At 42.2% G+C, this 13,535-nt stretch overlaps 1 protein-coding gene across 4 annotated transcripts in view; it reads left to right on the top strand.

Annotated features, from left to right (window-relative positions):
* SYT2 (synaptotagmin 2) overlaps nt 1-13,535 on the top strand; it is a 179,611-nt gene that overhangs the window by 148,972 nt on the left and 17,104 nt on the right. For all 4 annotated transcript variants that reach the window (XM_063144040.1, XM_063144014.1, XM_063144032.1 and 1 more), the window contains 2 exons: nt 10,690-10,915; nt 11,544-11,704. In XM_063144040.1, coding sequence (XP_063000110.1) covers nt 10,711-10,915; nt 11,544-11,704 — 366 coding nt within the window. In that variant the 5' untranslated portion in view covers nt 10,690-10,710. The remainder of the gene's footprint in view (nt 1-10,689; nt 10,916-11,543; nt 11,705-13,535) is intronic.

Below are 13,535 nucleotides of genomic sequence, written 5' to 3'. Positions count from 1 at the left end.
TCAAATGGGGGTGCAACGGGAGTGGGTGAAATTTGAAGCTCAGCATGAACAGGCAGGTGGGAGACACTGAATCCTTTCAATCCTCCCAGAGTGCAGGACACGGAATAACGGGCTCAAGTTACAGGAAGCCAGATTCCGGCTGGACATCAGGAAAAACTTCCTGACTGTTAGAGCAGTATGACAATGGAACCAGTTACCTAGGGAGGTTGTGGGCTCTCCCACACTAAAGGCACAGATGGACAACCATCTGTCAGGTATGCTTTAAGGTGGATTCCTACATTGAGCAGGGAGGGTTAGACTCGATGGCCTTATAGGCCCCTTCCAACTCTACTATTCTATGATTCCTCCACTCCCCCCAAATGCAGCACATAAACTTTTTCATAGATGGGGGGATCCTAGTTGGTAGGAGGGCACAGCTCACTTGTGCCCCCCCCCCCATGCTGCACTTTACGTTGCGCCTCACCTTGCTCAAGCAATAAATTGCATTGCAGGAAATACTTCCCCAGTTCGAAATATGATGGTCTGTTATGCCCCAAGCATCAAAGCTAAAAACATTTTCTAAAACATTTTTTAAAAAACAAGCTTTCTAATTTAGTAAAGTGTGCCCTGCATTTTCAATTTGTTCTGAATTCTTCAGCGGTAGCTGATCCCTTCCAGTATCTAATCCAACTGTTGCCTTCTCTGATGCTTGAGAGGAAAGGAAGAAAAGAGAAGTCTCAGAACCTTAAAGGAAGAATCCGCCTTGACTTCTCCTAAGCAACACATTAGCAGTTGCCATGAAATACACTTTGAAATGCATCCACTTCATTTTAATGACCAATTAGGTTTTTTGGAGGGAAGTGGCAAGCTTTGGGGTGTCTATACAGTCTATTAACCCCGTATTGGCTGTGTAGTGGTGTTGCGTTGTTTAAATGATACAGCTGCCAACTCGCAGCCACATCAGGATCCCCCCCCTCCAAAAAACTGTGGGTTTCCAGCATGCCAATTTACAGCAACTTTTACCTTTGCCCCGGGTTATCCATGGGCGTTGTGAAAAAGCTCCAATCTGAGAGAAAGGCTGTCTTTTGTTGGGGTGGGAAAGCATGGGAACACAGGGCAGAGGGCAGAGACAGCCTTTTCCGATGGGATAGCCCAGGCTCCCACCTGCCCCTGCCTAGCTATATCGGTTTAGGCTTGCAGCAGCAATGCTTAGGGCTTTTTTCTTTTTTCGTTTGGTTTTTAACAATTTTATTATTTTCTACAAAGAGCAAAGAAAAAAAAGGAGGAAAAGAAAAAAGAGAAAAAAACATTACAAAACATCACATACTTAACTAATAATATGATACACTGCGTCTAGTAAAAACACATATACAAAACATATAAAACCATATTCCATTTGAGGCAATCTTCATGTCAGACACATAGGCTGTCAATTACTTCCCTTTAGCCAGTCCAGTGTTATGTAAAGACCACAGATTATATATAGAAACCTCAAACAAACACATCATTCTTTTGCAACTCTTGTATGTACTCTATCCGAGGTTTCCAGTCCAAAACAAATGAGGTTGTTGATTTTTCTCTTACATTGTGGGCTTTTGATTTGATGCCCTTCCAAGGAATCCCATAAGGTGAGTTAGAGCTGCCATGTTGCCAGTTTTTTAACCTGGTCTGTGGTTGCACCAATGCATTTGTGGGCAATGTGACATTCATACATCTTAAATGAAGGAATATGTACAACTGAAAAACAGTCCCTGTTTTAGGCTGCAGTACTAAATCACTGAATCCTAGAACTGTCAATTTGGAAGGGACCACAAGGATCATCTAGTCCAACCCTCTGCAATGTGCAGAGTAAGCCCCATTGAACTTAGTGGGACTTTCCTCTGAGTAACCATGCATAGGATTGGACTATTAAAACCCCACTCTGCTGACAGGCTTGGAGGCGCGCTGGTCCGAATCAAGCACAGAAGCTTTGATTGTCAAGCTACGCACTCTTAGTGGGGCAGCTATGAGTAGCCTGGAGAAAGGCAGCTGCAACATTGCCAGGAAAAGGAATGGCACAGAAGGTGAGGAAAATAAATTAGCAAAGGAATACGGTCCAGAACGAAAGATCCATTTGGCAGCCCAGCGCACAGAGAACATGTAGCATTTCTAGAACTGAATTGCCAGGCTTCTGGGTTGCCTACGTTTTTATAGGCAGGAGCTGGAAATACAATACCTTGGATTTCAGTCCTTGAATGACTCCAGCAGAGCCTGCAATATTCTTTCAGTTGGGTAACAGAACAAGGTGTGGATATAGACTCCTGCTGGGAGTGGTGTGTGTGTGTGTGTGTGTGTGTGTGTGTGTGTGTGTGTGTGTGTGTATATGAAGGTGAAGGGAGGGGTTCCTCCTGCTGCAGTGCAGTGGGTAGGGAAAGAGGAAAGCAAGATTTTTGCTTGCCTACTGCCTGCGGGGAGACTTGATGCATGCTTGACGAAGAGTCTTGTATAGAGTTACCATATCTCCACACTCCATCTCCCGCCCACATACACAAACAAATTGAGGGTCTAATTTGTATATTATTCAGCTCTTGGTATGTTTTCTACCAATTGCTTTGCATTTTCCCTGGCACGTTAGCACAGAGGTGTGGAAAAGGAGCAACTGGAAGGATCACAGAATCATAGAATAGCAAAGTTGAAAGGGGCCTACAAGGCCATCTAGTCCAATCCCCTGCTCCATGCAGGAAACCACCTTAAAGCATCCCTGACAGGTGGTTGTCCAGCTGCCTCTAGAAGGCCTCTAATGTGGGAGAGTCCACCACCTCCCTAGGTTATTGGTTCCATTGTCGTACTGCTCTAACAGTCAGGAAGTTTTTTCTGATGTCCAGCCAGAAACTGGCTTCCTGTAACTTGAGCCCATTCGTCTGTTTCCTGCACTTGCTCATGTCCCTTCCCTCCATTCTACCTGCCTTTCTTCTCCAAGAGCACAGCAGAGCATGTTAAGGAGAGTTGTGGCAAGCTGCTGTTCCAGACCATACCTACTTCTGCTGCTCCGGCAGTGCATGCCTTGGCATCTGCTCTTCAACAAGGTGGAAGGAGAAATTCCATGGATGAGGAGGAACACCTTATTTTTCTTCCAGATCTCAAACTCTTGACAGCTGTAAAGTAAAAACAAAGTGCCCCCTCCAGAGAAGTAACAGGATGATGCAGCTACAAAAGAAGTTGGTTGTAGCCAAGCTCACTAGCACCCTCTTTGCCTCAGTTGCTAAAATCTCAGGTGACTACCCCTAAATGCTACTTCCAATACTGCAGTACAAAAATGCTGCACTCCAGCTTTCCCCAAACTGATGCCGTCCAGGCAGTCTGAACTACAACCCCAATCATCAGGTTAGGGAAGGCTCTGTAGACTTGTCCCAATGTCCATGTACATCCTTGTATACAACTGGGGATAAGCCCCAAATGCTGAGAGGGGGCAAGAAAGGGACGTGGTGCAAGTGTTTGCACATTTGGGGAGCTGTGCCACCCCACCCACCCCAGTGTGCCTCTACCAGGATCCTGGCATGGTGGTGACACTCCACAGCAGGCTTTGTTGCAGGTCCATTCAACTGGTCTTTGGTGCAATTTTTCTTCAAATATGTCCCCTTCCTAATCAAGAGTGACAATGCCACTATTGCAAGGCAGAAAGGGGTGGGGTGAAGAGACACCAAAGCAGCAGCTGATAGTGGCTGGTAACATCAGCCAACAGACATGGAAATGGTTAGTCCCCTTTCACACCAAAAATTTTCACTGGAGAATGTTCGGCTGAGCCCTACACGCAGGTGAAGGTGGTGCATCTCTCAAGCAATATCCTGCCAGCAATTCCAAGAGGAAAGGTGAGGAAATCCTTTGTAAAGGCTTCAAAGCCCCTCAAGCAAATTTCTTCTGCAGGGACCTCAGTTTAAGGGGCCTGCACATGTTAATGGGGACCAGAATACATATTGCATTTCTCTGATAAATGAAACACTTGGAGGTGCAACAGTTCCCATGAAGACATGGTATTAAGAAGCTTTGCCCTTTGGATCAACTCCCTGCAGCCAATAATGCCCCACAGCAAATTTGCCAAGTTCATCACATCTGTCGAATTGCCTTGCCTCATTTCCTGGGTCACAGTCCATATCTTTATAGCAGGGCTAGGCAACTTGCTCTTATATTTATTTATTTATTTAGCACCAACAATGTACTTGGTGCTGTACAAGATATACAAATAAAACAGCAATACCCTGCCTAGAGGCTTACAATCTAAAATCACATTAAAACATATGAAGGGGGGGAAGAGGTTCACAAAGCAGAAATAAGAGAAAAATCATAGTAATAAGAACAGTAAATCAAGCTAAAATACCAAAAGCTATTGAAAACAAATGAGTTTTCAAATGCGTTTTAAAATCTACAATGGAACTTGTGGTACTTAGTTGCTCTGGAAGATTATTCCAAGCAAACGGGGCAGCCAGAGAGGATGGGAGAAGCCGGGCAAGAGAGATAGAGACTCTTGGGTGGGAGAGTAACATAACATTTGAAGAACGGAGGGTACGAGGGGGATGGTAGAGTGAAATGAGAGAGGAAAGATAAGAAGGTGCAAGACCATGACACGCTTTGAATGTCAGCAAAAGAAGCTTATACTGAATTCTATATGGGATTGGAAGCCAATGAAAAGATTTCATCAAAGGAGAAACTTGGTCAAAACGACGAGCCAAGAAAATAATTTTGGCTGCAGAATAGTGAAGAGAGACCAAAGAGGACAGATGAGCATAAGGAAGACCAGTCAAAAGAAGATTACAAAAGTCTGATGGGAGTTGCCCTGCTGCAACTCCCATCAGCCCCAGCCAATTGTCAGGAATTATGGGAACTGCCAGGAATTATGTGAAATTGTAGTCCAAAACACCTGGAGGGCATCTCCAGTATACCAACTTGGGCTCATAGCACTAGCAGTTTCCTTTTAGCTGGGCTGTTGTGCCTTTAAAAACTGCCTGCTGGGTTTTCAGCTGCTATACGGACAAATAAGGGCCAACCTACATATTATGCTAATCCTGTACCTCAGTCTGATAGTTTTACTTACTCTGCATGGCCCTGAATGAGATTGAGACCACCACACTCCAGAAGGGCAAGTTTAAACCTTTCTCCCTCGCCCATTTCCCCCATCGCCAAATCCTCCATGAACTCAATTGAGACTTTTTCTTTTTTAAAATCTCCCCATGGGGATGTATGTGAAGCTTTGAGGAATATAGGGGGGGGGAGTTTCCCAGAATGCAATGATACTCATATCAATCATATCTTACCTAAGAGTAAAAGGAAAAATAACCCTCAGCTACATGCTTTACAAACATGCAGTTTGGCTCTCTCCTAGCCCTGAGTAGGACCTGAGTTGCTGTCTGCCATCTCCTCCCAAGCCACACCACAGCTACCCTAGGCAGGCTGGCTATGGTGGAAGTCACCAGGTACCACAGCATGCCGAGATGGGTGAGGAAGCATTCCCTTCCCAAAAGAAAGGCATTCCAAACAAGCTCAGATACAGTGAACCCTCAGTGCAAGATTTTTTTAATATAGAAAAGATGCTAGTCCTGTCCTCATTTCAGAATGTGCCCATGTCCATAACACTTTATGGGCCAGTCTGCACGTCACAACCCAGAAGTTGTTGGGCACAAATGAAAGCAAGCGAGCATGCTGTCTCTGCTGCATCATTATTTCTTCTTTCAATTAACAACCTATGCTCATCCCATTCATAACTTATTAGTGTGACGTTCAAACTGGACACATTTAAACCATGATTTCTTGTTGAGTTAACTCTGGGTTGTTTGACCCAACCAACCTAGTGTGTCTGGGTTCAGAAGCGGAAGTGAGAAGTACATCAGAGCCAGTGTGATCCTTTACTCTGACTAGATTTCAGCATTACGTGCAAACCAAATCTATAGTTCGGAAAGATCCTTAGTGTATTTGACATTTTGGTCTGCAAATAGTAAAAGTTACTTTGATAACCTTGTGGCTATATGGAGAAATGTTATGCATTCACCTTTGTATTACCAGTTGCAGAGTTTGATGTTAAAGATCAGGATTTCATATACATCATGTTCAGACTGTCAGAAATCAGTGTGCTTTACAGTTCATATTAACTGAAGTCAATATTTAGTTAGTATTCAATTAAAGCTAAATTTGAAAGGAGTAAAGCTGAGAAGGTCTCAAGTTAAGATTGAGGCAAGCAGTTGAACAAATTTTATCTGTAGGTGAGTGGTGACTGACCTGGAATAGATGAGAGAAGCAGAAAGTGATGTAGATATAAACTTCAGGAATATGGTATGTCCTTCTCCCACACTGACAGCTCAGGAAAATGAGGATCTTGGGGGAAGAGGGAAACCATCCCTTAGACCAGTGTCGGAGAATGAGTGCCATCCAGTCATTGTTGAACTCCAACTTCCATCAACACCATCCAACATGGTCAATGCCATGCTGTCTTAGAATCTTCTCAGTTGAATTAATACCTGTTCATGTTGGCCATGCAAACTTAACTTGTTAGAAGTTAAAATTTAAGTTGTTAGAAATAACTAATGTTCAAAATCTTTTAAATGGGAATAGAGTTGAAGAAGTTGGCAATGCCGTTACAGAAACAATTGAATTCAATTTCAAGACACCAAAGACCAGGATGAAAAATTGCATATGAACAAGACATTTGAAGAAAGATGCAACACACACACACACACACACACATATAATATTATATCTTTATTATTATTAATAATAATAACATTTATATACTGCCCCATAGCCGAAGTTCTCTGGGTGGTTTACAACAATTAAAACGAACATTTAAGAAAACAGAAATACAAAATTTTAAACCTGTAAAAACATAAAAACAGATAACATACAATTTTAGGTATAAGTCAGAAGCCTCAAAACCAAAATGGGAAAATTAGAACAATTGGTACTAAAAGAGAACATAGTTTAAAAAAGGCATATGAGAAACCTGGTAGAACAATGAGTGTTACATGCTGCACATTGAATAAAAACAAATCCCAAGGTCACTTGTATACTGCCATAAACTGAACTGGCGGCAACTACCCAGGAAAGACATGTTGGGGTAGTACATAGATAGCTCAGAGAAAGCTACCCATGTGTAGTGGCTGTGAAAAAAGCAAACTCCATACTAAGGAGTATTCTAAAAGGGACTGAAACTAAAATAAACAAGCAATATCATAAATCTATGGTGTGGATCCTTTTGAATCATTGAGTAGAGATTGTATTGCCATATATATAATGTTATTGCAGAACTTGAAAAGATACAGAATTCCACATATTTATGCCTGGTGAATCTGGTTCCAGTTCCAATTTGGTCAATAAACTCTTTGTTCCAAGCCTGCATCTCTCACGTCTCCTCTGTCATTGTCTTCATTAGTAATGAAAGTATTATGGGCTGACACTCTGATGTTCAGGATACTTAGCCTCCACTTGCAAGGCAGCCTTCCTATTTCGTGACTAGAACAAATTCTTCATAGCACTTTTCTGTTTGGCATCCAATCCAAGAACTCCCAGCGCGGGTATCTGACCCTGCTTGACTGCCTAGCTCTCATATTTCACTGCACTGATCTGCCATGAGTGCCTCTTTTTAAAAGCAAGCTCACATTCTTAACTTAGGGCTTTTTGTGACTGAGATTAGAATCCTGGGTCCTGGGTATGTGGGAGATATCATGATTTTATATCTTAATACAGCCATATGACAAGTTCTTGTAATATAGACAAACACAATTGATTCTCTTCCCTCTCATTGAAATCTTTGAGTTGTGTTGTTTCTGTTTTATTTTGAGGAGACACTGAGATAGGCTTAGTTTAGGCGATTTACACTGAATGATTTGAACAACGTGAAGCAGAGGGAAGACTGAATGTAGCAGTCAAGTCTCTCAGGGCAAAACAAGGCAAGCAAGTCCTTTTGCTTTTATGATTGATTTTCTCTTCTTGCCAGTTCCTAGCCTCTCCCAAGGTCTGAAAGTGGGTCTCTTCATTTCATAGAAAATCATTGGGCTGACAGATTGCGATTTTGCCTAATGCTGAGAACAGAAATTCACAGCCAAGTGGAGAATTTGAGCCTAGCCCTCCCATGTTCAAAACCAGAATACTGCCTACTGCGCCATTATATGGAGGCCTCCAGGTATGAGAGAGATTAGAGCAGATGGTAGTCATACTTTGGCATACATCCTGTCCTTACATCTCTCTCTCTCTCCTTATATTCTTGCCAAGGTTACTGCAGGCAGGGCAACATTCATCCCCAACTTTTTTATTTTCTGACAGCCTAACGTGCTGTGTTATGCAATACCATCCCAATACCACCACCACCGCCACCCTTCTTGTGGTGACAAGTTGGCAGTGGTAAGAAGAAATCATATGCATAATGCAAGAACTCATCTGGTATGCCTAGTTGTGTGTGTTCTTTCTTAAAGGATGGTTTCTGGGGTTTTGGAACATTTTGTCTCAAAGAAAGCAGGCTTTAATTGAACTATCACAATCACTGGAATCACTTTTCCCTTAAGGAAGGATTAGACATTGTGTTAGCTTTATTTATTTATTGTCATACATTTATATACCGTTTAATGATTTATTTATTTTTTACCAAAACAACGTACAATACATTTTTCACACTTTCTCAAAATACGAAAACCTTGGGTCATCCCATGAAGCTGATTGGTGGGAGATTCAAGGCAGATAAAAGGAAGGACTTCTTCACACAGTGCATAGTTAAACTATGGAATTTGCTACCACAAGATGTAGTGATGGCCACCAATTTGGATGGTTTTAAAGGCTCCTGGAGGAGAAGATTACTACTCTTGATGGCTATTAGTCTTGATGGCTATGTGCTACCTAAGAGGCAGTAAGCCTAAGTACACCAGTTGCTGGGGAACATAGGCAGGATGGTACTGTTGCACTCATGTCCTGCTTGACATGATCCTGGTCAGCAGCTGATTGGCAACTGTGTGAACAGAACACTAGACTAGATAGACCCTTGGTCTGATCCAGCATGGCTCCTCTTATGTTCTTCTAATAAAAATCTTCCATTTATGAGCATTATTTTGGGATTTTGACTCTTCTTTTTAGCTTCCTATTTTTAGTGCTGCCCTGTCTTTATTCTGCTCCCATCTGGAAGATTTCTTCAGTTCTGCTAAAGGCCAATTTACACCTCCCATATTTTACATGTTGGTAGGTGGCAAATCTACCACATGTCCACTTTTTGGGGTGTGTGGTGACTTTGATATATCTGACATTTGTGGGGACAATGACTCGGTGCCTTCTTGTTTGGCAACTTTTTCAAGGTTTTCCACAAGATGGTGAACTAGGATTTCACTACATAAAATGGATTATATTAATCAGCTTTGTTTGGGGGAATTTGACCATGTAGTACTCGTTCTCCATATTTCCACATTTGAGCTAATCGCTCATAGGGGAATCATAGAGTCTGAATGGTAAATATCTTTGCATGGGATGTACCAGTCACATGGTAAAGCAAAAAATGCCCACAAGTGGGTGCCTTCTTTCTTACAAGAGATAATATATGAAATTATGGATTATGCACTAAAGACCAGAGTGTTCTTTGCCAGGTCTACACTTGATCACTGGCACAGAAGGGAATTTAAGATTAACAGCCTGTGTGAAAATTCAATATCTGGCTCTTTTATCTCCTAGTAGCAAAGATGGAGGACCAGACTGAAACAGTGGGGGGAAATATATCAGTTGGTCAATTCATGCTCTATGGCTTGAAATTTCATAACTTGAAAACCCATCTCAATCAGTCTCTCCACATAGGAATTTCATAACTCCTCATTTGGGTTTCTCTGAATTTTACATCTCAAACAATATTATTCCTCATTTACAGAAAACCAGATTATCCCATTTGGGCCTAAACTAGCTCTGAGAGTGGCATAGTTGTGGCTTTGGGGCAGATCTACATTAATGTTCTTACTTCTAATCAAAGCCATGTATTACACAGGGTATGAGTGGCTTTGATTAAAAGAATGGAAAGGTATACAGGTGAGAGGTACCAAGCCCTTGTTTGCCCCACTGCTTATGTCCCCAGCTCCCCTCCCTCAGAATTTTTGTTTTGTTTTTGTTCCAGTGGGCTCACGTTCTGTATTAGAGCCCAGCTGAAAGATAAACGACATTGCAGGACAGACTTCTGGATGATTAGCCATGGCTGTGCACCACCTTTGCTCTTTAACCTGGACTCCCACCTCCTGTTTCATACTTAATTAGGCCAAACCCACATATAAAGACACAGATCGGCCACCATTACATGTAGCTTAAGACTTGATGACATTTTCTATGATGAATTGGAGGTAGAAATACAAAAGGGTAGTATCCAATGTTAGTCCAACATAAAGTATACCCATTGAAATGGATGGGACTTCGGTTAGTCATGACTAATTAAAGTCTCATTCATTTCAATAGCTTTACCCTACAAAGGGCTAACATTAAGATTTCTCAACCAGTCCATGGCCTGCCTGATTCTACACCACCACCACCACCTATCGAGTTTTCATCATTAGACACTCTGCATCAAGAAAGAAGCAGAACATTCCTTTAGAGAGTGTTGTGAGATAGCAGTAGGGCTATGATTGGCGTTGTCACCTGTTTTTAAAAATGAACTGGAAAAGCAAATGTCCTCAGTATTAAGTGAATTAGAGTAGTTCTATGCTGTTACTATCAATGTTCCTACATTTTCAGAGAACCTGAAGAGCAGTCAAGATGGGGTTTAGCTTCTTCAAGAAACATCCCAAGCCGGAAGCTATAATAGCTGCTACCACGAGTAATCCACTGCCCCCTACCACAACGGTAGCCCCAGTAGTGTCAACGGACAATGGAACAGAGTCTTCAGGTCCAATGGAGAACAAGGAAGATATTTTTGCCAAGTTTAAAGAAAAGTTCATGAATGAAGTGAAGAAGATTCCCTGTAAGTAGCTCACATCTGCTATCCTATCTTGGAAATATCAGGAAATGATATAGTACTCTGGTCTGCTTCTCCCATCACTACCATTTCTAAACCTGCTCATATCTGTAAAATGCAAAGGGTTGGCCTAGGACTAAGTCTGTGTGGGCTGCCTTCATTGTTCCATATCCATCAGCCATAAGGATACTAATTACTTATGGGCTTTTAATTACTTGCTGGGGACCACAAAAAGGAGGATGCTGTGGCACTCGTGGGTTTGGCCATCATGGATTAAAAAAACAACTTCCAACCGATGGTTTATTGTGACATCCAAAGCCAGTCAGAATGGAAATATTCCCTAAAGCAAGAGTAGACAACCTTCCAAATGCTTTGAATTATAACTTTTGTAAGACGCAGCCAGTATGGCCAGTGGTCAGGGGATTATGGAAATTGTCCAAAATACCTAGAGGATACCAGGTTGCATACCAGTGTTTTAAATAAATGCATAAATCTCCTAGGAGGTGTGTAATTTTACCTGTGGCTTCATTCCCACCACCACCTCCACCACCACCAGTGCAGTAACTTCCTTATTATTGTCAGCATATAGTGATCACTGTGTCATGGATGTGTTTTGGATTCATTTCTGTTTCAGTGCCTCCCTGGGCCCTGATCGCCATTGCTGTAGTAGCTGGGCTGCTCATTCTCACCTGCTGCTTTTGCATCTGCAAGAAATGCTGCTGCAAGAAGAAGAAGAACAAGAAGGACAAAAAGGGAATGAAAAATGCTATGAACATGAAAGACATGAAAGGCCAGGTGAAAATATGCCCCTTGGGAAAGATCAAGTGTGATGCTGCAGTTGGCATGATTCGAAGAGTATTTGCTTTAACACCAGCTGAAGATTGGTTATTTAAGAATGCATGAGAAAGAGTTCAGTTCTTCATATGCAGAAACTACATGTCAGTCCCACTCAAGTAGGACCAGGAGTGAGATTTGACCTAGGTCCTCCAATGCTTGCAGCATCAACCCTATTAGTCAAGGCAGTATGTATGTCAGCCTCATCCTAAACCTGTTTATTTTGAAGCAAATCTTATTTAAGTTTCGCCTTAGTAAGTATGCTTACAATTGGAGTTTTAGCTTGAAACAGGCAGTAGTCTTTAAGGGGAAAAAAAGTTCTGCAACTTTCAGCATTCCCCAACCAGCATGGCTGGCTGGAAAATGCTGGGAATTGTAGGACTTCTTATGTCTAAGCATGCATAGAATTGTGTCTTAAGATTTAGATGTGGTATGATAGAGATGTAATCTCCTGTGGCTCCACATTCTTTTCTTTGGGCCACCATATTCTCTGGCCAAATGGCTTTTGCTATTTTTAAAGCACAACAAAAGCACATAAAGAGAGACAGCAGGGATATAAGCATGCACAGCTCATACAATAACGTCCCCAGCATGCCACCTTTAAATTCTGAAAATACATTTCGTTGGATCCATATTTAAGCTGGATCAACTGATCTGGAGAAAGCGGACTTCCCTTCCTTATCATGAGAATTCTACACAGAGAGTCAGGATACCTTGCTGAATGGGCTGAGCTGCAGTGTGTGGGAGGGGGCTTCCCCAAAAATCAGTCAGAGGGACCTTCCACAAGTGAAACCCTTCCTCCCATGGAAGGTTCCTTCCTCTCACAAAAGTTCTGTTCCTCTCGCAAGTGGTCCCTCCCTCTTGTGTAAGTCACACCGTGGATCCGAGCCAACATATATCTTCAGCCTGATTTCCACTCAGGCCAATGTAATTAATTCCAGGCCTTAACCAATTAGGTAGGGCATCATTTCACATCCAGGTGATTAAACATCAGCCCCAACCAGCATGGGCAATGGTCAGGAATGCTAAGAATTGCCATCCAAAACATCCGGAGGGCACCTGATTGAGGTAGAATATATCATATTGTAATACTGTGATAGGACTTATGCACATCTAATATATTTAGAAAGCTGACAGCTTTCAGAAAGCACACCAGACCAGCTATCCAGTCTTTCTGCTCACACAAACAATACACGCATGGTCATGTGGGTGGGTATGTCTGTGATGGACAGAGTCTCTGTTGTATCTTCCAGCTTTTTTATAACAAAACCACAACAAAGCATTAAAGGAAATTAAAAGCCACAAAAAGCACTAGAGAATCTGTATGGGAGGTGCTCCCAGGAAGCAATATGCAGAAGACAGTTTGTAAATCCCAACTCATAAAAATGTCTCGTTCAGCATCCTACATGATGCCACCATCTCACCAATTGCATGGTGTGTGTTGTTTTTTGCTCCTCTGGGCTTCATAGTTTCTTGTGCTGGCAGCTATCAAACTACCTTAGCAGCAGATCCCATTAGCAATTAAGCCAGTCATGCTCTGGATGGTTTGATGAACTTTAAATTCTTCTCATATCAGGACCTTTTGATTTGGTAACTTGGGCAGCAGGCTGAGGAAAGGGAGATTTATAGCCCACTTTGCTAGAAGTAAACCGCCCAGAGAGCTCCGGCTATTGGGCGGTATAGAAATGTAATAAATAAATAAATAAATAAGCATTTCTTGGTGTATGTGCTAATGAAGCTGTTTGCATGAAGTGCTCTAAGGAAGCACAGCCCAGGGCTGTCTAGTCATCCA

Source organism: Elgaria multicarinata, chromosome 1 (genome assembly GCF_023053635.1).
Source record: "Elgaria multicarinata webbii isolate HBS135686 ecotype San Diego chromosome 1, rElgMul1.1.pri, whole genome shotgun sequence".
Taxonomy (NCBI): Eukaryota; Metazoa; Chordata; class Lepidosauria; order Squamata; family Anguidae; genus Elgaria; species Elgaria multicarinata.
Note: the sequence above shows the minus strand (reverse complement) of the source record. Positions and strands in the feature narration are given on the sequence as shown.